This window comes from Halichoerus grypus, chromosome 3, assembly GCF_964656455.1.
Source record: "Halichoerus grypus chromosome 3, mHalGry1.hap1.1, whole genome shotgun sequence".
Classification (NCBI taxonomy): Eukaryota; Metazoa; Chordata; class Mammalia; order Carnivora; family Phocidae; genus Halichoerus; species Halichoerus grypus.
Genome location: NC_135714.1, coordinates 185,896,248 through 185,921,906, shown reverse-complemented (window position 1 = coordinate 185,921,906; position 25,659 = coordinate 185,896,248). Strand labels below are relative to the sequence as shown.

The 25,659-nt window shown below is 34.4% G+C and overlaps 1 protein-coding gene across 7 annotated transcripts in view; it reads right to left on the bottom strand.

Moving 5' to 3' along the window:
• TUSC3 (tumor suppressor candidate 3) overlaps nucleotides 1-25,659 on the bottom strand; it is a 258,418-nt gene that overhangs the window by 73,210 nt on the left and 159,549 nt on the right. For 4 of the 7 annotated variants that reach the window (XM_078069672.1, XM_078069674.1, XM_078069675.1 and 1 more), the window contains exon 6: nucleotides 21,069-21,158. In XM_078069672.1, the coding sequence (XP_077925798.1) occupies nucleotides 21,069-21,158 (90 nt within the window). Of the gene's footprint in view, nucleotides 1-14,063; nucleotides 14,157-19,732; nucleotides 19,980-20,009; nucleotides 20,975-21,068; nucleotides 21,159-25,659 lie in introns of those variants that run through there. The other 3 variants (XM_078069677.1, XM_078069678.1, XM_078069676.1) reach the window with 3 other exon arrangements.

The following is a 25,659-nucleotide window of genomic DNA, read 5'->3' as shown; positions in this document are numbered from 1 at the left end:
ATGTCATTGGAGTCTGATAGGGATTGCACTTCATCAATAGATGGCTTTGGGTGGTGCTCTGGCTAGAATTTACAGTACTGTTGAATAGAAGTGATGAGAGTGAGTACTCTTTCTGATCTTAGAAGCAAAGCTTTCAACCTTTTGCTATTGAGTATGATGTTGGCTGTGGACTTGTCATACATGGCCTTTATTGTGTGCAAGTATGTTCCTTCCATACCCAATTTGTTAAGTGCTTTTATCATGAAAAGATGTGGTAAAATGTTGAATGATTTTTTTTTTTTTTGCATCCGTGGGGATGATCATAAGGTTTCTATCTTTCATTCTCTTACTGTGGTAAATCATAGTTATAATTTGCCTATGATGAACCACTTTTGCATCTCAGGGATAAATCCCACTTGACTGTGGTATATGATCCTTTTTATGTGCTGTTAAATTTGGTTTGCTATTATTGTGCCAAAAACTTTTGTATCTGTATTCATCAAAAATACTGCTAATTTTCTTCTTTTGTAATGTCTACATAAGGCTTTTGTATCCAAGTAATGCTGGCTTTGTAAAATAAGTTTGGGAGTATTTCCTCTTCAGTTGTTTGGAAGAGCTTGAGAAGAACTGATGTTAATTATTTCTTGGTAGAATTCACCAGTGAAACCATATGATCCATGGCTTTTCTGTATCAGGAAACTTTTGATGACTGATTTAATCTACTACTCATTGTTAGTCTCTTCAAATTTCCTATGTCTTCATAATTCAGTCTTAGTAAGTTGTATGTTTCTAAGAATTTATCCATTTCTTCTAGGTCTACAGTTTATTGGCACAGTTTTGTTCATAGTAGTCTCATCATCCTTCATATTTCTGTGTTATCAGTTTTAATGTCTTTTCTTTCCAGTTTTGTCTTCTCTATGTTTTCTGAGTTAAGCTAAAAACTTGTCACTTTTGTTTAAAAGTTTGAAGCACTGATCACCAATTCGTCATTGATACTCTTCTTCCATAGTGTAAATGGTGCTGTATAAAGCTTTTTGGTAATGTTACACTTAAATGGCAAACACTATGTAACAACTTCTATCTGTATGTAAATTTTACCCTAAGAGAATTCAAAATACAACCTATACTTCCAGTGAACAGCTCCCAGGAGAATGTAGACTTGCTTTATGATATTAAATATATATACATATATATATATATGTGTACACTCATATATATTTAAATATATATATATAAGAGAGAGAGAGTGTTAGGCATGAAATAATTTTAGATCAAGAATTTCTTTTAGTTGAGTAAAATAAAGGAAATTCATGTAAACATATACATACGTGGATGTACACGTGTGTTCATCCTTATCTTCCAGTGCGTTTTCTAAATGTTTGCTGATGTAACCTGTACATACTTGTGTGTAGGGGTGATTGGAGTTGTGTGTTTATTTCCAGTTGGCCTGGTTGCAGACTCCTCGAAGATGCAGTATATCAAGTTTTCTCTTACTGTAATGTTTCTTTTTAAGACCAATTTGTTGCATTCTATAGCATGCATTCTCATAAATAGTGATCTTGTATTAAAATAGGGCATTTTTTCCTAATAAAAAAATCACTTGTTTTCTATAAAACAAGTTTTTAGTTTCATTGACATTTTTTGATTTATATTTTTTCTACTTAAGTCCCTACTGTTATTGTATTGTTGCCTACTTCTTTCTTCAGATCTGTTTACTAATAATGACTCCTTATTCATTATATAATGAAGTTCTTATCTTTTGTTTTCTCTTATCTCCTGAAGTTGCCTTCTCATTTTTGGATTAAAGTCTGTTTTGTCAGACATAAGTAGAGCTGCCCATACACTCTTTCTGTTTATACTAGCGTAGAATATCTTTTCCTTCTCTTCATTTTGAGCCTATGTGTGTCCTTAAAGCTGAAGTAAATTTCTTGTAGGCAGCATACAGTGGGTACATTTATTTTATCCATCCAGCCACTCTATGCCTTTTGATAGGAAGATTCAATTTTTAATTGAAATATAGTTGGCAATGTTGTATTAGTTTTAGGTATACAACATACTGTCTTTTACATTATCCTCACAAGTGTAGCTACCATCTGTCACAATACAACACTATTACAATACCATTCACTATATTCCCTATACTGTACCTTTCAGCCTGTGACTTATGCATTCCATAACTGGAAGCCTGTATCTTCACTCCTCTCCACACATTCTGGCAATCCCTCCACCCCACTTCTACTCTGGTAACCTACCAGTTTGTTCCCTGTATTTATGGGTCTGTTTCTGTTTTCTGTTTGTTTGCTTTGTTTTTCAGATTCCACATATAAGGGAAATCATATGTATTTGTCTTTCTCTGCATGACTTATTTCACTTAGCATAATACACTTTAGGTCCATCCATGTTGTCACACATGGCAAGATCTCATTCTTTTTTATGGCTAAGTGATATTCCATTGTATGTATATATACCAAATCTTTACCCATTCATCGATCAATGGACACTTAGATTGTTTCCATATCTTGGTTATTGTAAATAATGCCGCAATAAACATAGGGGTGCATATCTTTTCAAATTAGTGTTGTCGTTTTCTTTGGGAAAATGCCCAGTAGTATATATGGTATTTCTATTTTTAATTTTTTGAGGAACCTACATATTATTTTCCACAGTGGCTGCACCAATTTACATTCCCATCAACAGTGTATGAGGGTTCTTTTTCACCATATCCTCACCAACACTAGTTATTTCTTGTTTTGACATTAGTCATGCTGACAAGTGTAAGATGTTATCTCACTGTGGTTTTGATTTGCATTTTCCTGATGATGTTGAGCATCTTTTCATGTATCTAATAGACATCTGTGTATCTTTGGAATGTCTCTTCAGGTCCTCTGACCATTTTTAAATCAGATGGTTTCTTCGGTATTGAGTTGTTTAAGTGCTTTATATATTTTGGATATTAACCCCTTATTGGCTATATCACTTGCAAGTAACTTCTCTCATTCAGTAGATTGCCTTGTCTTTCTGTTGATGGTTTACTTTGTTGTGCAAAAGCTTTTTAGTTTGATGCAATCTCAATAGTTTATTTTGCTTTTGTTTTCCTTGCCTGAGCAGACATATCTAAAAAAATTTTGCTAAGGCCAATGCCAAAGAGATTACTACCTATGTTTTCTTGTTTTATGGTTTCAAGTTTCACATTTAGGCGTTTAATCCCTTTTGAGTTTATTTTCATGTATGGTTAAGAAAGTGGTCCAGTTTCATTCTTTTGTATAATAACTGTCCAGGTTTCCTAGTACCATTTACTGAAGACATGGTCCTTTCCCCACTGAGTATTTTTGCCTCCTCTGCCATACAGTAATTGACTATATAACTATGGATTTATTTCTAGGCTCTCTATTCTGTACAATTGATCTAGGTGTCCATTTTTGGCCCAGTACCATATTTTAATTATAGTTTTCTAGTATATCTTAAAATCTGGTCTGATAATACCTCTACCTTTGTTCTTTCTCAGGACTGTTTTGGCCATTCAAGGATTTTTGTTGTTCCAGACAAATGTTAGGGTTATGCTAGTTTTGTGAAAAGTGCTGTTGTTTTGATCGGGATTGCATCAAATCTGTAGATTGCTTTGGGTAGTAGAGACATTTTAACAGTATTAATTCTTCCAATCCATGAGCATGGAGTATCTTTCCATTTGTTTGTCATCTTCAGTTTCTTTCATCAGTGTTTTATAGTATTCTGAATACACATCTTTAAGCAACTTGGCTAAGTTTATTCCTAAGTGTTTTATTCTTTTGGTATAATTATAAATGGAAATATTCTTGATTTCTCTTTCTGCTACTTTGTTATTAGTGTGTTGTCACAACAGATTTCTGTATCCTGCAACTGTACTGAATCCAATTATTCTAATAGTTGTATGATGGAGCCTCTAGGGTTTTCTATTACAGTATCATGTCATCTGCAAAGAGTCACAATTTTACCTCTTTGCCAATTGGGATGCCCTTTATTTCTTTTGTTATCTGATCACTGTGGCTAGGACTTCCAGTACTATGTTAAATAATAGTGGGTGACAGTGGAATCCTTATCTTGTTCCTGATCTAAAGGAAAAGATCTCAGTATTTCATGATTGATTATGATTTAAGCTATGGGTTTTTCCTATATGGCCTTTATTATGTTAAGGGATTATCCCTCTAAACGTGCTTTGTTCAATTTTTGTCATGAACAGATGATGAATTTTGTCAAATGCTTTTCCTCTTTGTCTATTGAGATAACCACATGGTTTTTATTCTGTTTTGTTAATGTGGTATATGATACTGATGGATTTGCAAATATTGAACCATCCTTGCATCCCCAGAATAAATCCCATGTGATCATGATTCTTTTAATGTATTATTGAATATAGTTGGTAATATTTTGCTGAGGGCTTTTGCATTTGTGTTCATCAGGGATTCTGGTGTGTAGTTTTTGTTTGTTCTTTAGTGTGTTTGATTTTGGTTTCAAGGTAATGCTGGCCTCATAAAATGTATTTGGAAGCTTTCCTCTCCCTATTTATAGGAATAGTTTGGGAGTAGGTATTAACTCTTCTTTAAATGTTTAGTAGAATTCACCTGTGAAGCTGACTGGTTTATTGGTAGTGAACTCCTTTTAATTTTGTTTGTCTGGAAAACTCTCCTGCAATTATGCATGATAACCTTGCCAGGTAGGGTATGCTTGGTTGTAAATTTTTTCCTTTTTGTACTTTGCAGGCCAGAGGGAATGGCATGATATCTTCAAAGTTTCTGCTGAAAAATCAGCAACTATAGCCTTATGGGATTTCCCTTGTATGTAACCATTTGCTCTTCTTTTGCTGCTTTTAAGATTCTCCATTTATCTTTATTTTTTGTCATTTAAATTACCATGTATCTTGGTGTGAACCTCCTTAGGCTCATCTTGTTTTGAACTCTCTTTGCTTCTTGTACATGAGTATCTGTCTCTTCCCCATGTTAGGAAGGCTTTTAGCTATTATTTCTTGAAAGAGGTTTTCTGCCTCCTCATCTCTACTCTCCTTATGGGATCCCTATATATAATGCAAATATTTTGTTTAATGATGTTGCAGAGGTACCCTTAACCTACCTCATTTTTATTATCCTTTTTCTTTTTTGCTATTTAGTTTGCTTTCCAATACCTTGTCTTCAGAATTGCTGATCCATTTATCTGTATCCTCTAATCCACTGGTGATTCACCTAGTTTATTTTTCATTTCAGTTATGGTATTCTTAAGCTCTGATTGGTTTTTATATTTTCTAACTCTTGCTGATGTTCTCACTGTGTTCATGCAGTCTTCTGTCAAGTCTGAGGACTATCTTTATGACCGTTACTTAGAGCTCTTCATTGGTCATGCTGCTTTTCTCTGTTAGGCTTAGTTCTTTTTTCATAATTTTGTTTTGTTCTTTCATTTGGCTTCCTCACATTCCTCTGCCTTCTCATTTTGTCGAACACTCTATTTCTACCTATCACGCAGGTCAGCTATGTCTCCTCATCTTCAAAGTTGTGGCCTTATGTAAAAGGGTTCCTGAGGTTCCCTGTAGTGCAATTTCCCCTATCACCAGAACTAGGTGGTTGATGTATGTTCCCTGTGTGAGCTGTATACGCCCTCCTGTTATGGCTGAGCCACGATTGCTGTGGGTATACTGTTGGGCATGGTTTGCTCCCTGTGCTGTTGGCTGAAAGGACTGTCTGCAATGAACCACTATCTAGGTTTGCTCCCCACACTGTTAGCAGAGAGGCCTGGCTGCAGCCCCTTCAGGCTTACTGATGGGTAGGGGTAGGTTAGCACTCAGCCCTGCTGCCTGCAATCAGTTGCTGTGGGCGCCCTGATTGGCAGTTTCTTCCCCACACTGTTAGCATTAAGCCTTGGCAGCATCCATCATCAGCTTGCTTGTGGGTATTTGAGTCTTTTTAATCTTACTGTTATAGCTCATTGGTGAATTTCTCACTTTGTTCTTGTATTGTTTTCCTGGTATTGTTTATCTCTGATCATCTTTATGGCAATTATTTTGAATTCTTTATTGGGCAATTCCTGGATCTCCATTTCTTTGCGGACAGTTATTAAAGATTTACTCTCCTTTGGTGGAGTCTTATTTCTGATTCTTTGCAATCCCTGTAGACTTGCTTTGGTATCTAAGCATTGTAAGAAGCAGTTGCATCTTCCAGACCTTATGGACTGACTTTGATAAGAAAAAACCTTTCTGTGGGTGGGGGCACAGTGGAGGGTGATATCACCCTGTGTCTAGTGGTCCAGGGAACCGAGTGAGGGGCATGTATTGGTACCAGGTTGGGGGGTGTGCTGTTTCTTTATTCTTTAGCTCAGTCTGCCACAGTAGTGATGAGCAGGGCTTCTAGGCTTTCATCTTGCATGGCAGAGTCCTGAACTGGCTTCCAACAGGACTCCCAGGCTCCAGTGGGGCAGGGTTGAACTCAGCAGCTGGGGTCAGTGAATAGCAATACCTGTGTGTGTGTGTGTGTGTGTGTGTGTGTGTGTGTGTGTTGGCGGGTATCTGGCTGGCCCAGTTGGAAGAGCTTGCCGCTCTTGATCTTGGGGCTGGGAGTCAGAGCCCCATGTTGGGTGTAGAGATTATTTAAATTAATAAAACTTAAAAAAAAGAAAATACCTGTGGGGTGAAAAATGGCAAAATTTGCAGGGGGTCCTTGGTGGCTACCCTGGCCATTGGTTTCACCAGGAGCTTTACTTACTGAGTTTGTGCTCAGAGCAAATCTCTACGGAAATCTCTCCTGCTGGGTGTCAGCTAATAGCAGCCTCTTCTTGTCTTGCTTGATCCTAGCTGGTACTAGATGTCTCAGCTTTGTTAGTCTGGGTGGGTAAAATTGAAGTGGATCATGGCACAGAACACCAAAAGGCTTTTTGCCCATCCACTCTTCCCTCTTAGGCTCTGGGAAAGTTCTTTCTTTGTGCTGAATAATGCCAGCATGGGATGATGCATGCAAAATGAAGCAGTCTTCCTTCTTTTGTTGTGCTACTATTCTCAGCTTTTTTTTTTTTTTGTTCACTGTGCTGCTAACAGTGGACTTTATAGCCTCTTGCAGCGTCATTTTTATTTGTGGATAGCTGTCTAACCATTGATCTTTGTAGGTAGACAAGGAAGCTAGGTTCTCATACATTGTTATTTTTTGCAATTAGCACTTTTAAAAGCCACATTAATTATCTCAGATCATACCATCCCTTTTAATGTTAGATTTTACCATAGATTTTGACTGCTGACAGCTGGATACTTAAAAAAAAATCCAGGTTGTCCAGAATTTTACTAGCATTAATGAAATAGTAAACACAGAGGGGGAATAAGAGAGCAGAATAAAGGTTTGAAAGTTTCTAAAACCATGGTGAATGGAAGGAGTGTAAGGGGAAAAATGAGAAAATGAAAACACTCTAAAATGAAAATGCCTTTAGTAATGGGGATTACACTTAGTGATTGCTAGTTATATTTAGTGTATTTTAATAAAGCTGTTAGTTGTTTAATATATGGTTGAAGATAATCCATACTTTCAAAACTCAATATATTAACCAATAAGCAAAATGGAGAAAAAAATTATTTCTATTTATCAAAACTTAAAATATAAACAGCATCAGAATATCATGAGGGCATATCACAAAGGTGTAAAAAAACACTTCATTTTCATGTAAAGTGAAGGAATGGTACAGTATCAAAATATACGTCAGAAACTATAATTACCTAATAGCAAATATTATTTTGAGATGTAATAGTTCCAAACAATTTAGATGCCATAGAGATTATCATAATAATAACGCAAACATTTCTTCTTCATATATGAGGCTTGAGGTAGTTCGTATGAATTGAACAGTTGTAGGATTCCTGAAGAACAACAAAGTGGTAGCATATTCACTATGTGTGCAAATTTACATATTATTTATACTATTAAATTTTTTGAAAAGCATATACCATTTTTGGTGCCTCATAGGTTTGAGTATATGATAATAAACTATACGTATTAGTTTGCATATCCACTTAAATTGAACCTAAACAGATATGTGCTTCAAAGAAAGAGCACAGTGGTATGACGCAATCTCCTATAACTGGAAAATCATTCCCAAAGATTCATAGTTTACATTTTGAGCCTGAAACTTAAAGATTTAATAAATAAATAAATTGCAAATCGAATTTCAGATACAATAAATAGTGATGACTTATTTCATAATGTTCCCTTCTGTTGTGAAAAAAAAACCTTTTCATTTCTTTAGCGAAAGGAAACTGTAATGTTACCTAACTTTCAGAGCTTTTGACAGATTCTTGTGAGATGTGATGTAGGACACAATAATTTCATTTCTTGGCAGATATAAAATGTTGCTATTCACAGTAATTGCTTCCTTGGGAGAGAATTAAAGCATTTTTGCATTATTAACACAGCAGTTCCTCTGTTAGTAGTACATCTATTATAAAATGCAGGAATGAATCTTAAAACTTTTAAAAAGTTACACTCATGGATAAAATAAGAGATTATACATTATAGTAGAGGCAAGTAATATTTTTAAATTGTTTTAAAACATTTTATGGTATATATTAACTCTGTATTTCAATACACAATTTGGGGTAAGTCCGAATTAAATACACACACTTGGAACCAGTCCAAAATCTTTCAAATAGATTAAACTTTAGTGCACATAAGGAATAAACAATTACAACCTGTATTAGAAAAATATTAAGTAGAATAAATAGTTATAGAGCAAGAAATAATTTCATAAATAATCATTTCTATACTATATTAGTCAATGGTCTCCTAGTTAATAGAAAAAAAAATAAAGCACTTTTTAAGGTTAACATAAAACAAGCAAAAAATAAAAAATAAAAACTGCCATTTTATAAAAAGCTAGGGAAACACAGGCAGCATTAGTAGCCTAAATATAGAAAAAAAATCTATATAAATCCCTTAGGTTTGGTCATTTTGTGTATATATTTTAGGCTTGCTCATTTATTCAATAAGTGTATACAGTCTCATAGAGGATTATAAAGACAAGTAATATTTTGATTCTGTGCTCAAGATACTCTAAAAAATTAATTAGGGGACATGATTATGCAAAAATATAAAACTGAAAGGTAAGACAAATAACTATCATGACCATCCTGAATAGGAAAATTTTATATGCATCCAAGAACATAAAGAAGAAACTTTACCAAAAAAGTGAGCTGAATTAGGAGAGAAAGGGTTTAGAAGTATGGAGAAAGGAAGACCATCATTCCAGAATTTATAATATTTACAATAAAATATTTTATGTGTTTATTTTAAACCAGAATTATCAGAAAAAAATATATCTGATTCGTTCTTCCACCTTTTAGGCTATTTGATTTTTTTTAGCTAAAATGAGGAAGTAGGTGAGGAAAGGATGGCTATTTGTCTATTTTCTCCTCTGATATTGCATTTATTCTGGAGTCCCAGAATATGTAACTGTATTAGATTAAGTTTGACAAAAGAAAACACATTCTCATTTTGTAGTTCTATAATTCTCTGTGTATATGCTTTCAAGGTCTTAATTACAAAATACAAACAAAACTTAGGGAAAACCATTTTTTTTAAACATTTTTGAGAGGCTGAAAATATACATTGAGCTCTTTTTTGCAAAAAAAGATCTATTCATCTAGTCAACTATTTAGTATCTATCATGTGAAATGCTTTGATTAGAGGTAAGGATACAAGTCACAAGGTCCTTCTTAATTGCCTGATCACAAGTAGCAACAGCTGAAACTGTACTGCGACGATGAAGGCACAGAACAGCAGCAGCAGATGCTAAAGGCAAGGAGTTTTACCAGAGTCCAACTAGACACAAAAAATTAAAAATCAAAAGGAATAAGAAGATGTAAGGCCAAACTTCTAAAAAATAAGATTCAGGGTCACAGCAACAAAGTGACCATGGTACTGAGGCAAAATGAGAAAACAATTCCAGTTTCTAATGCCATGCAATGCACTAATCGGTGAAGCTTTACTAACTGAGCTTTTAGGCAAACTCGTATGATGTTACATCTCTCCCCTAGTCTATGAGCTCTGTGATATATTGGCAGTACTAAGGCAAATATAGGATCTAGCATTTAATGGGCTCTCAGGAAATGTCTACTGGATGGAAAAATAAAAACATGAATAAATGAAAGGGCAGAATCCCAATTCCAAAATCCACTGTAAGGTTTCTGCATATCTTCAATGTATATCGATTATGATTATCTAAATTTTTATTTAAAAATGTTTTTAATTTAATTTTATTATGTATGTTAGTCCCCATACAGTACATCATTAGTTTTCACTTTTCGTTTAACACCCAGGGCTCCACACAATACGTGCCCTCCTTAATACCCATCACCAGGCTAACCCATCCCCCAACCCCCCACGCTTCTAAAACCCTCAGTTTGTTTCTCAGAGTCCATAGTCTCTCATGATTCATCTCCCCTTCCAATTCCCGCCCTTCATTTTTCCCTTCCTTCTCCTAATGTCCTCCATGCTATTCCTTATGTTCCACAAATAAGTGAAACCATATGATAATTGACTTTCTCTGCTTGACTTATTTCACTTAGCATAATCTCTTCCAGTCCCATCCATGTTGATGTAAAAGTTGGGTATTCATCTTTTCTGATGGCTGAGTAATATTCCATTGTATATGTGGACCACATCTTCTTTATCCATTCATCTGCTGAAGGGCATCTCGGCTCTTTCCACAGTTTGGCTATTGAGGACATTGCTGCTATGAACATTGGGGTGCATATGGCCCTTCTTTTTACTACATCTGTGTCTTTGGGCTAAATACCCAGTAGTGCAATTGCTGGGTCATAGGGTAGCTCTCTTTTTAACTTTTTGAGGAACATCCACAGTTTTCCAAAGTGGCTGTACCAACTTGCATTTCCACAAATAGTGTAAGAGGGTTTCCCTTTCTCCACAACCTCTCCAACATTTGTCATTTCTTGCCTTGTCAATTTTTGCCATTCTAACTGGTGTAAGGTGGTATCTCAATGTGGTTTTGATTTGAATTTCCCCGATGGCTAATGACAATGAACATTTTTTCATGTGTCTGTTAGCCATTTGTATGTCATCTTTGGAGAAGTGTCTGTTCATGTCTTCTGCCCATTTTTTGACTTATTTGTTTTTTGGGTGTTGAGTTTGAGAAGTTCTTTATAGATCTTGGATATCAGCCCTTTGTAGTGTCATTTGCAAATATTTGAAAATTTTAATTGCATGCTGACATTGTCTCTGGTGGAGGTATGAAGATTACAGTGAAACTACTGAATCCCCTGTAAATATTTCCATTCAAAATAATTTTACTTAGTTTAAGTAAGTCCATACAGTTTCCAACTTATGGCTAAAATATGTCCCTCAAAAAGATAGCATATTCGGGGCACCTGGGTGGCTCAGTCGTTAAGCGTCTGCCTTTGGCTCAGGTCATGATCCCAGGGTCCTGGGATCAAGCCCCGCATCAGGCTCCCTGCTCCGCGGGAAGCCTGCTTCTCCCTCTCCCATTCCCCCTGCTTGTATTCCCTCTCTCGCTGTGTCTCTCTCTGTCGAGAAAAAAAAAAAAAAAAAAAAAAAAGATAGCATATGCAAAATCCCTGAGGCATAAAAGTATAAAGGAATTGAGAAAGCGTAAGACTAATATGGCTGCCTGAGACACAGAAAAAGTGCTTCATTTTGATAAATTCTGTATTAAGCAGCATGCCATTTTTGCAATACAATATTTTTGCATGTGCACAGAGAACACAGCTCTTAGTTTCATTCACAACTGAACTAGCTTTAATGCAGTGAAATATTTTGGATTTTATATGGTAAACCCATAGCAATCCTCAGGCAGCAGCGAAAAGCCAAATCTTGGGAAATTGAAACAAAACAAAAAGAACACTACACTTATATATGTTGGGAGTTATTATCTAAATATAAGCTTTATTTCACTGAATGCATTTCATTCAGGATGATATCTTTTTTTTAACAGACAATACCTTTATGTCCCATGTAACGATACAGTTAGTTGTATAGTTTCCCTTTAGCTACACAGTAATAACTGCTTTTGTGATGACTTTCATGCTGTTAAGTGGACCATTAGTACTTGGCTTGTGCCATTACAAAGCATCTTAATGGTGACAAACAAACTTGCAAATCAGCACAGCATCATACTGCGTACGCTATTAATTTTCATTACACTCTATTTACACTTACATTTTCAATGCAGTGAAATTATAATAGCATTTTTAGATCTTGTAGACATGTTTTATTCCACGATATATGAAAATATGAACAGTCATCAATATTACAGATGTTGAATTTTGTAAACTAATAGCTAAATGAAGACCCAACGACATCCCCCCATAGTCTTTTATTAAGCTGTCTGATCCAAGTAGCTCAGTCCAGTTAAAATATTTGACTATTAAAACTAGAATGAGAAGTTTGGAGCTGACAAAGGGACCCATTATACGTAGATTCTCTTGAGGGCCACAAACTATGTGCCATTCTCACCCGTGTTTCCCTAAGTGTATACTGTCAATTTTAAGGTGAAAAAGCAGTAGGGATGCAGAGCTAAGAGGACTGCAATGCATACTACTATTGGAAAATACAATTCAAAACACAGACCCTGTTGATAGAGCATCAATAACAAATCTTCTATAAAGGAATAAATGATCTGTCAATCTATATAATTGCTAAAAATTATAATAAAGATACAATAGGTATTCTTAAATATGTATATACTCTTACTTGAATTATTGCCTTTGAGACTTTTGGGAGGAATCCAAACTAAGGCCGAGTGTCTTCCATTTTTAAAATTGCTTATACATCTATTATATTTTATTTCATAAAGAATTATACAAGGTAAGAAAAGCAAGATTAGATTTATTTTACAGAAGAACAGAAAGACTAAGTAATATCCCCTAATGACATAACCAGTAAGAGAAGAGCTTGGGAAAAATTCAGCCCTGTTTTTCTTACACACCTGAGAACAAAGGCATAAAAAGGACTCTTTGGGATTAAGAGTCTTCTTCACTTTCTCTTATGTAAACATCTCTTTTTAAGCATATTAAATGTCTAAGATTAAATCATGTTTACCAAGGTATATTAAGGAAAATGATTATATCAAAAACATTTCTATATCAATATATTTACTGATGGCTTTCAATATTCACAACAATCCTAAACATCGAACTATAGGTCAGTGTGATCCTAAGCACTGGTTACTTCAATTTATTTACATATTTTCTTAAGAAAGTCAACCTTCGAGTATAAATGCTAAGTGGAATGTTTCCTTGGCTGCAAAACATCTGAGAAGACAAAATTATATTTAAGGTTCTCTGTAGCTCTAAAACAGGGCTGCTTCTTTTAACATTCTGACATGTGGGACCAGATGATTCATTATTGTGGGCAACTATCCTCTGCATTGTAAGATGTTTACCAGCATCTCTGGCCTCTGTCACTAATTGCCATTAGTAGGCAGATGCCCCCACAGTTGTAACAATCAAAATTGCATAGAAACTACCAAATGTTCCCTAAGGGTGGGGGACAAATTCATCCTAAACATCATCTATTCACCTAATAATGAACACTGACATTGCATCTATATCTTGGCTGTTGTAAATAATGCTGCAATAAGCATAGGGGTGCATATGTCTTTTCAAATTAGTGTTCTCATTTTCTCTGGATAAAAAGCCAGAAGTGCAATTGCTGGATCACATAGTTCTATTTTTAAGTTTTTGAGAAACATCCATACTGTTTTTCACAGTGGTGTCATCATTTTGCTTTCCCATCATCCATGTATGAGGGTTCCCTTTCCTCCTGCTAACCCTTGCTATTTTCTTTTTGATACTATCCATTCTGACACATTAGGCGGTATCTCATTGTGGTTTTGATTTGCATTCACTGATGATTAGTGATTCTAAGCATCTCTTCCTGTACCTGTTGGTCATCTGTATGTATGTATTTGGAGAACTATCTGTTCAGGTCCTCTGCCCATTTTTTAATTGTATTTTTTTTTTGATACTGAGTTGTGGGAGTTTTCTGTGTATTTTAGATATTAACCACTTATCAAATATATCATTTGTAAATATCTTCTCCCATTCAGTAGGTTGCCTTTTCATTTTGTTAATGATTTCCTTCCCTAGTAAAAGCTTTTTGCTTGATGTAGTCCCATTTGTTGATTTTTGCCTGTTTTGCTCTTGCCTAAAGAAACAAATCCAAAAAAAAATATTGCTTAGGCAAATATACAATACTATGTTACCTTTTAAGAATTTTTCCGAACTTATATTGAAGTCTTAAATCCCTTTTGAGTTTATTTTTATGTATGTTGTAAGAAAGTGGTCCGGTTTCATCCTTTTGCATTTAGCTGCCCAGTTTTCCCAACACCATGTATTGAAGAGACCACTGTATATTCATGCCTCCTTTGTCAAAGATTAGACCCATGTTTATATGGTCAATTATTGTTGGACTCTCTATGTGTTTTTGTGCAGTACTATACTGTTTTGATTACCATAGCTTAGTAGTATAGTTTGCAATCAGGGCTCTTGATACCACCAGCTTTGTTTTTCTTTTCTAATTTTCAAGATATTCCATATCTTTTGTGGTTCCATACAAATTTTAGATTTCTTTGTTCTAGTTCTGTGAAAAATGCTATTGGTATTTTGATAGGGATTGCACTGAAGCTACCGATTGCATTGGGTAGTATGCACTGCACACCTTAACATTAATTCTTCTGACTTATGAGCATGGTATATCTTTCCATTTATTTGTGTTTATTGTCAATTTCTTTTATCAATGTCTTAAAGTTTTCAGAGTATAGAAAAATGTTTATAGAAGTATAGCATACACCCAGAAAAGTTCATATTTCACAAGTTTACAATTAGATGAATTTCACAAACTGATTGCACCCGTGTACCTATCACCTAAATGAAGAAATAGAGCATCTAGAAGCTGTCTCCTGTCCCATTCCAGTTACAACCCACATAGCTCAAAGGTACCTTCTCTGACATTTAACCCACAGTTACATTCTGCTTGGTTTTGTGCCAGACTTCTTTTACTTTATATCTTTGAGATTTGTTCTTTTTGTTATAAGTAGTTATATATATTCCACTATTTATAATTTATTTAATCATTCTACTGATATAATTCAACACTACAGCCTAAATGTTGTTGCCATTCTGGGGCTATTAAGAATAATGCTATTAACATTTTTGTACACTGCATTTGGCACTCATATGTATGCATTTCTCTTGAATATATATTTATGAAAAATCTCAGGATCATGGGTATGAGTATGATTGTTTTAATACATGTTGTCAGCTTTTAAACTGCTTGAATGAATTCATTTTCTAGGTACTGAAACTGCATGGTATCAGTGTTACTGATTTTTTTTTTATTTTATTTTAATCATTATGGTGAATGTATCATAGCACTTTACTATGTTTTAACTTCAATTTACTTAAGTAATAATAAGGTTGAAATCCTTTTCATATGTTTAGTGGCCATTCCAATAGCTTCTTTTGAGAAAGTGTGATCAAGTCTTCCCCAAATTTTTGCGACTGAGTTGTGTTTCTTCTTTATATATATTGGATCCAAGTCCTTGGAAGATTTCTCCACTCTCTGACTTACCTTTTCACATTCCTGATAGGAACATTTTGATGATGAAAGTTCCTAATTATAATGTATTTCAATGTAGCATGTTTTCCATTCATATTTACCTCCATAATCCATATGGGATTTATATTTATGGTATATGACAACTGTTAAGATTCTACATTTTTAAATTACTCTAGCACCATTTATTAAAAAGGCCCTGGTTCCACACTGCATTTTGGTATTACTATTGCCATAAATGTGTGCATATGTTTGAAGGACAGACAAATACACCAATTTAACAGAATGAGCTTTCACAATTAATATAAGTCTTGAAATCTGGTAACCTAAAGTCATTTAGCTTTGTACTTCTCTTTCAAGATTGTCTTACTATTCTTAAACATTTGAATTTCCTAAAGTATAATTTAAAATATCAAGTGATAATACTAATAAATCAATGCCTGAAATGAAAATTGGTCAGGCTGAAGAAAAAAATAAAAGTAAGCCTTTTTATGTGGTTTTTATGCTTAAAAAATATAAAACTGGATCTTAAATTCCTTCTAAACTTATACAGAAAAATGGCAATCTAGTTATGTGGTATTTGGGACAAAAGAACTAATAATCACCCAGAATTCTATACAGAAATCACAACTTCAGAGAAAAGGAAAAAAATAAATCTGTAGATCACAGACTTCCATAATGAAATCCTCAAGTATTTACAAAGTTAGTTCACGTTAACATAACACTGATATAAATAATTCTTCATGAATAAATTCCTCAAAACATCTACCATAGAGTTGAAGTAAAACATTTATGTAATTAATTTAGCAAAACTCAACAAAAATTACAACTCAATTAGCTGATCTTTGTGTATAATAGTTACCTACAAATAAGAGTAAATGGAAATTGTTACAAATGTGAAAACCAGTAAGAAGTACTCTCTTATATATCTTAGTTCCACCCTAATGCACTTGCTGTACACTGGTCATCAAGAATTAATGCCAAATTATAAAATTCCTTTATATATCCGTAAGATACTCCATACCACTGAAAGAGGTAAATAGCCTCATGATAATTATTCTGAAAAACACAAATTCTCTTTAGAGATTTGGTAATTTCTCTTTAGAAATACAGGTTAAAATATGAAGAAATTACCAAAGAAGGATAGTACTAATTTTCAAGTTATATTTTGAAATTTGAACACATCTATTATAAAGAAAAACATTTACTATTATCATTCTAATGAACAATCAATCATTATTTAAAGTTCTGTACCAGTAACCATTTCATTTTGTAAAGCAAAGTTAATCTTCTATTTTGTTTCAGTAATATGAAATCACATTATTATGTAAAACAATTCATTAAAACAAAACTTAAACCATAATTTCCTGTTTCAGTGTATGATGACATTATGCATATAAAAAGGCAGGAAGAGAAGTTTTGTTGGAATATGTTAAAATGCAAAACAAGAAAAAAGCTATATACTAACAGGCAACATTCTGCTGCCCTTTTCACTGTGCTTTAATAGGCAGATTAAAGGCTTTGTCTATACCGCTAAGCAGTTAATATCTCACATCAACTTAAAACTGTATCCACATCTCTGTGGCCAAGAGCACACTCATGCAATTGTTGCTGTAAAAGAGGCTCCTGAATTTCTAAAACCTTTATATTTTTATAAAATACAAGTGGGTAGAGCTTGGAACAAAATTCATCTTTTTAAATACCTTGGTTTAAATTTATTTCTAACTTTTGATTAAGTTGCTGAAATTTAAGATAAATATGTTAAAAGATGTATGTATGAAGGAAATGCTTTTCCATTTAAAAATACAGAAAATTCTCCTAATGTGTTCCTCTGGGCCTCAGAGTACCTTTTCCTAAGGGCCCTGCCAATCACTACCTGAAAAATAGTAATATAAAAATGTGGAAAAAGATAAATAATTTTCTAAATAAATAAAATCTCTCTCTAATCTGAACTTTAAGGTGAGTAACTGGTTTATGCTCAATTAATAGTGACATGTTAATCCTATTATTCTTCTGACTAGTGAGAAAATTAAAAGATAATCCAATTTTAGAAACAAAAATCTTCTAGTAGGAGTCCTTATAATCATTTAATAAAACATTTACTGAGGACCAGCTCAATGCAAGTTGTAGAGATGAAAATAGCTTCAAAGAAACTCCATATGTCTAAGGACTTGACTAAAATGGGATATATGAAACATTAAAGAATCATTATACTAAAAAATGCAAAGATACATAAGTGGACTAACCACATGTTAATAAATATGTAAAGGGAAGTAGGGGGCACTTCCAATGTAATTAAGAAGGAACACATCTCAGCAGGATGGCAAAATCAGGTGAGATATGAAGGATAGGTACAATTTGATAGATACAGAGGACATTCCAGGAATGGAAGCAGCAAAAAAAAGTTTAGGAAACACACAACAGTACAAATAGGCTAACACTTTCTCTACAAAGTACTAGAGTTAACAGGTTGAAAAGTAAAATCACAATGGTCAGGAAATGGGAGAGGTACTTGGGATTGTAAACTGGTAACTCAGGTCCATACATATTATAGTAAGTTACGTTTTAGGAATATTCACCTGGTAGCCTAAAATATTCAGCTATGAAGTCTACTGCCTCACATGTAGTCAGTAAACAATAGGTCACATCCATTTTCAGTTACTGTTACTGGCACAAACTTTAGGAGCTTATTACTCCAGTAAACTACATGTAAGGAGATTAGATGGTTTAGAGAAGCAATAGATAATAGAGATTACAGTAAGAAAAATATGTCACTTTCGTGTAAGGATTATTTGGGGCTGAAGGCAGTTGAGAAGAAGATACAAGAAAAGCTCTCTGGCCTCCCCAATCTGCCTAAAGTCAGCACATGTTTTGGAAGGTGTCCCTCCTCGCCCTTTACCAGGAATGACGAAGGTAAATTCCTACAAACAACTTTAGACCCTTATCAAAAAATGTGTGGAGGGGGGCAACTGTGACTTAATTCTGCATAATAAATCTTACTTTTAATTACCTTGCTTTTCCTGGTCACCTCCATGTAAGTGGCCTCCCCTGCACACATTTTTTTCTATCTTTAGCTGAAGATGGTATTTGAGCCTGAACTCTAAGTCACCTCTGAGTGTTACTGATTTTTCCCTGAGTATCTCCCATGTGTACAGGAAGTATACATGTTAGTAAGTTTTTCTCTTATACTTCTGTATTTTGTTATAGGGGTCCTAGCCAAAAACTCAGAAGAGTAGAGAAAAACTGTTTTTTCTTCCCCTATACAAGTTAACACATTTCATAAGAATGTTGGTTAATTTTCCATATACTTTAACAAACCAAACAATAAAAAGCAATGCTTAATGCTTTTCAACTTAAGGAATATTCTCTTAAAAGAATATTAAAAGACAGTAATGAAAAATTTATAAGATTTCCTAAATTTACACTTTGAAGTAGCAGGAACATAATAGTGATCCAATCTTTCATCAGGACTTTCTCTATGTAATAGGAACATATCAGTGACAAAAACTGATAAGACCTGACAGCAGGACTTTTTATGTCTTACTGATGTCATGATAAAAGGCAGACAAATAAAAATACAAAATAAGTAGATTTGAAAGCATGTTAGAAGATGATTAAGTGCTACGAAGGCAAAATAAAACAGGAAAGGGACAGAGTGTGGGTATTGGGGAGGAGGAGAGGAAAGGACACCACTTTCTAGTCGGGCTGTTGGAAAGACTTGCTTGATAATTATTTCCAGTTATTTTTCTTTAAAATAATTCAATTTGAATATTTAAACATTCAATAACCCCTCTAAGTAGTGAAAGACTTCAAAAATATACATACGTGGCAAAACCCATGTCTAAATCACTATGGCAGCTAATCATCCAAACAGTCTAACTCTGACTCCGTATCATTGCCATCTTCAGGAGAAATCTGAGACTAAACCGATCATTATCTAACTCTGGCAATTAGCCAATCAGTCTAATAGTCTAAAAAACCTAGTCTTAAAACCTGATTGGGCAGTCAGAGAACAGGCAATGAATAAAGTGAAATATTTCCCAATGTACAGAGTTCCACGAACAAGTTCAAAGAAATTCACAATGTAGGAAGAAGAAATAATAACTTGTTGGCTTTAATATTAAAGGTATTTGAAGCACTATAAGCAATGAAGAATAAATCTCAAACTTATGTTGTAATCTATATTTATAGAGTTCCAGAGAATTTATAACATTTTGCCATATGAAAATTTCATTCAGAATTACAATTTCAGGAATTGAGAATTTATTTACAAAAAAACAAATTAAGAATTTAATATTCTAGGTGACTGTGGTAAGACCTTATCTTTTAGGGATATCTACTAAAGTATTTCTGTATGAAATGAAATGATATTGAGCACTTATTTCAGAAGAATCCGACGGAAGGTAAAGAGAACTGAATGGAGGAAGAGATGGAACAAGTATTAGTTATGAGCTAGTAATTGTTTGGTAACAGGTACATGAGGGGTGTCATTACATTATTCTCTCAAAATCTGTATGTATTCCAAATGAAAAAGTTACAGAAAAAAGTCACATTTTTAAACAGTTAATCTTCACCAACCTAATAAATATTAAGCCTCAAAGACAGTTGATCTATTACAATAATATCCCATTCACCAAAAACAAAAAACCTAAAGAAGTAAAGCAACAAAATAAATAAATTCAGTAGCAGTTACTAATGTGAACTTTCCTACTGATTTAACTGCACATCAATTTCCCTTTCAATTTTGTAACAAACACTTCTTAGCATTCTAATATGACTGCCAAGGTTCTTCATGATGTTTTAATTAATCTCTTCTTAACTAAATTTACCATTTATGGGACACCACCTACAAACTGTTCCTATTTCCTCTTTTGGCATTACATATTATTGCCATAGCAATATGTAAAGGTGAAAAACTAGGTTATGAATGTCTATTTGATGTGGTAGGTACACAAATTTTTTTAAACAGTAAAGCAGTTCTCACCCTGAAATATATATATATACATATATGTGCATGTGTATATGCATATAGTAGAGGTTGTATCAGAAGAGAAAGAACAAAACTTTAGATTTACAGACAAAATCCTTTCTCACTAAATACTGCACATGATTTCTGATTCCTATATAAACAGGATGAAAGGGGTACCTGACTGGCCTAGTCAGAAAAGCATGTGACTCTCCATCTCAGAGTCCTTAGTTCGGACCCCACGTTGTGTGTGAATATTATTTAAAAATAAACAGGATTGGGGCACCTGGGTGGCTCAGTCGTTAAGCAGCTGCCTTCGGCTCAGGTCATGATCCCAGGGTCCTGGGATCGAGCCCCGCATAGGGCTCTCTGCTCGGCGGGAAGCCTGCTTCTCCCTCTCCCCCTCCCTCTGCTTGTGTACCCTCTCTCGCTGTGTCTCTCTCTGTCAAATAAATAAAATCTTTAAAAAAAATAAAAATAAAAATAAATAAACAGGATTAAAGTTTAAAATATGGGTGCTTAGAACATGCACTTACCACTTGTCCATTGTGTGGGTTCTTATGAGCATATGGAGGTCCACGGATATGATTCCACATCTGGCCAGAAGTCATAGCAAAGACTATACACTGAAAAACAGGGTGTAATGTTATAATATGTATATCAAGGAATATCAATACTGCATTTTTTAAAAAATAATGGTCACATAATTAAATTTAAAAAATCATGTATCACTTCACCCATTAGAATAATTTTCACTAACTAACTATGGGACTTTGGGAATTCATCCCAAATGAAAGAACAAGATAAAGCCATAGCCAGAGATATAAGTGAAACAGATATAATAGGCCTGATGGAAAATTTAAAGCAATAATCATAAGGATACTCACTGGGCTTGAGAAAAGAATAGAAGACATCAGGGAGACCCTTACCACAGAGATTAAAGAGTTAAAAAAGAATCCATCAGAGATGAAGAATACAAGAACAGCAGGCTAGAAGAAGCAGAGGAACACAAATTAGTGACCCAGAAGATAACAGAAAATGATGAAGCTGAACAAAAGAGAGAAAGAATTATGGAACATGAGAATAGACTCAGGGAACTCAGTGACTCCATCAAACATAATAACATTCATATTATAGGAGTCCCAGAAGAAGGACAGAGAGAGAAAAGAGAGTAGAATATTTATTTCAAAAAATAATAGAATACTTCCCTTATCTGGAGAAGGAAACAGATCCAGATCCAGAAGGCAGAGAGGACTCCCAATCAAAATCAACAAATGCAGGGCAACACCAAGACATATACTGATAAAGAACAAATCTTAAAAGCAGCAAGATAAAAGAAGTCCTTAACTGATAAGGGAAGACCAATAAGGCTAGCTGGAGATTTCGCAACAGAAACTTTACAGGCCAGAAGAGAGTGGCATCATATATTCAACGTGCTGAATGGGAAAAATCCACAGCCAAGAATACTCTATCCAGCAAGACTATCACTCAGAATAGAAGGAGAGATAAGGCATTTCCCAGACAAACAAAAACTAAAGGAGTTCATGACCATTAAATCAGCCCTGCAGGTAAAACTAATGGCGATTCTTTGACTGGAAAGACCAAAAGTAACAAAGACAAAGGATCAGAGAAATCTCCAGAAATGACCAAAAAAAATTAACATAGTACTAAATATATATCTATCGTTAATTTGAATGTAAATGGACTAAAAATCCAACACCCATCTATATGCTGCATACAAGAGACCCATTTTAGACCTAGACACCTGCAGACTGAAAGTAAGGGGATGGAGAAACATTTACCATACAAATGGATGTTAAAGTTAGAGTAGCAATACTTATCTCAGACAAACTGTACTTTACAACAATGACTGTAACAGGAAGACTAAGAAGGGCACTATATCATAATAAAGGGGACAATGCAACAAGAAGATATAGTAATTGTAAATATTTATGTCCCCAACTTGATAGCAACCAAATATATAAAAAAATAACAAACATAAAAGAACTAATTGATAATACAATAATAGGGGACTTTAACATTCCACTTACATCAATTGACAGATCATCTAAGCAAAAAATACATAAGCAAACAATGGCTTTGAATGACATACTGGACCAGATGGACTTAACAGATATATTCAGAACATTCCATCCCAAAACAGCAGACTATACATTCTTATCAAGTGCACATGAGACATTCTCCAGAGTAGATCACATAATAGGTCACACATCAGGTCTCAACAAATACAAAAAGACTGACATCATACCATGCACCCTTTCTGACCAAATGCTATGAAACTAGAAGTCAACCACAAGGAAAAATTTGGAAAGACCACAAATACATGGAGGCTACTAAACAATGAATGGGTCAATCAGGAAATCAAAGAAGAAATTTAAAAAATTACATGGAAAAAATGAAAACACAAGAGTCCAAAATCTTTGGGATGCAACAAAAGCCATCCTCAGAGAAAGTATATAGCAACACGGGCCTACCTCAAGAAATAAGAAAAATCTCAACCTAAACTTACACCCTTTAGGGCTAGAAAAAAAACAACAAAAGAAGCCTAAAGCCAGCAGAAGGAAGGAAATAATAAAGATTAGAGCAGAAATAAATGATATAGAAACTAAAAAAACCCAAACCCAAGAAAACAGATCAATGAAACTAGGAGCTGGTTCTTTGAAAAAAAAAATCAATAAAATTGATAAACCTCCAGCCAAGCTTACCAAAAAGAAAAAGGACCCAAATAAATAAAATCACAAATGAAAGAGGAGAAATAATAACCAACACCACCGAAATACATACAATTACAAGAGAATATTATGAGCAATTATATGCCAACAAATTAGGCAATTTGGAAGAAACGGATGCATTCCTAGAAAAATAAACTACCAAAACTGAAATAGGAAGAAATAGAAAACTTGAACAGACCAATAATCTGCAAAGAAATTGAATTAGGAATCCAAAAAGTCCCAACAAACAAAAGTCCAGGACCACATGGCTTCACAAGTGAATTCTATCTAACGTTTCAAGGACAGTTAATACCCATTCTTCTCAAACTATTCTAAAAAATAGAAAAGAAAGGAAAACTTCCAAAGTCATTCTATGAGGCCAGCATTACCCTGATACCAAAACCAGATAAGACTATACTAAAAAAGAGGGTGGCTGCGCCCAGGTGGCTCAGTTGGTTAAGCATCTGACTCTTGATTTCAGCTCAGGTCATGATCTCAGGGTTGTGAGATCGCTCTCTCTCCCGTGTTGGGCTCTGCAATCAATGCAGTCTGCTTGAGATTCCCTCTCTCTTTCTCTCTCTCCTTCTCCCTCGGCGCCTCCCTGTTAGCTCTCTCTCTCTCAAATAAATAAAAAAAATAATAAGATCTTTTTAAGGGGGGAGAGGTGACAGGCAGAGGAAGAGGGAGAGAATCTTAAGCAATCTCCAGCTCACAACCCCGAGATCATGACCTGAGCTGAAACCAAGAGTCAGATGGATACCCAACTGAGACACCCAGGTGCCCCCTATTATATACTTACTCTTAAAATAAGCTAAAGAAAATAGTATGAACTTCATGAAGAAGAGAAAATACCTTACCAGTACTGTACTGTATTTACTGAAAATAATCTGATATACGGACCCCCACAATTCAAACCTGATTTGTTCAAGGGTCAACTATACTCAGTTTATAGGAAAGACTAAATATCCTGTTTTATATAATCCTCTCTACAGTCATCTTTGAATATTCTTTGAATTTTTGGGCTACTGTCTGTTCTCATTACACAAAATTAGGAACTAAATTTATTAAGAAAAGTATACCCTAAAAATATATTAAATTTTTCATTATATTCTTGCCATAATCCTAACACAAAAATATATATGAGGCTATATATATAAACTACCAATTTGCAAACAGACCTACCCATCTTCAAATGACTCAAACTTAAAAACAACAGTTGCTTTACTGAAAAAAATATTAGCAGCACTTACCTGCTTCTCACTCGTAAAGAGAACAAAATAAAAAACCACAGCGATAGTACCTGCATAAATTACATAATTCAGTTCAAATAAATTTGTAAAGGTGCTCATTCTGAAGTCAGAGCCGCCTTGCAGTTTTGTGTGGTCACAAGAAATACATTTTGACTGATACAACACAATATGTAGACACCAAAGAACCCTTCAGGAATGTGAAAATTGTGTAATCGTTTGTATTAATTTCAAGCTTAGGTTTGTCACAAAACTTACCCAATTAAACTGATACAATTTCTTTGAGACAGAAGACACATTAAGATATGTGAATCATCTTACAATATAGACCATCAGTGTTAAAAGGCAGAAAACAGCTTCTGTCCTACTAAGATTTACTGTGATAATAAAGTTTGGGTTATTAGATTTTTAAAGTGATGTTTATCTTTCATGTTTTTAATTGCAAATTCTTAGGATGTTTTTCTTTGCGTGTGAAATGAATATAACTATTTATCACACTTATATTTCTGCTTTGAAATGATAGCCATCTATGAGGAGCTTTAGGTTGCCATGAAGATCTCTGCTAAGGGCTATGGAACATAACATTTTAACTCATTTTGATATTCCAAGTCAACGTTTATTTCTGAAAACCATAAACTATATATTCATATTATACTCCTTAAAGTTATGTACCAATGTAGTTCAATATTTTACCCAATCGTTCTACTTTAAACTCATCATAAAACAGGTAATGTGTAAGTTCATTGTTTATCATCCTTCTTCTTTAGGGAGGAAGGGAAAATGGAGTAAAACCAGAATCAATGCTTATTCAGCTCTATAAACAATTATCATCACTTATAAACAGGAGTTCATAATATTTTTTTTCCAAGACCAGGAGGAACCTATGAATATTCCTTTACCTTATTTATTTATTTATTTATTTATTTTAAAGATTTTATTTATCTGACAGAGAGAGACACAGCAAGAGAGGGAACACAAGCAGGGGAGTGGGAGGGAGAAGCAGGCTTCCCGTGGAGCAGGGAGCCCGATGTGGGGCTCGATCCCAGGACCCTGGGATCATGACCTGAGCCGAAGGCAGACGCTTAACGACTGAGCCACCCAGGCGCCCCTACCTAATTTTTTTAAAACTCAGAATCAGGAAGCTCTAA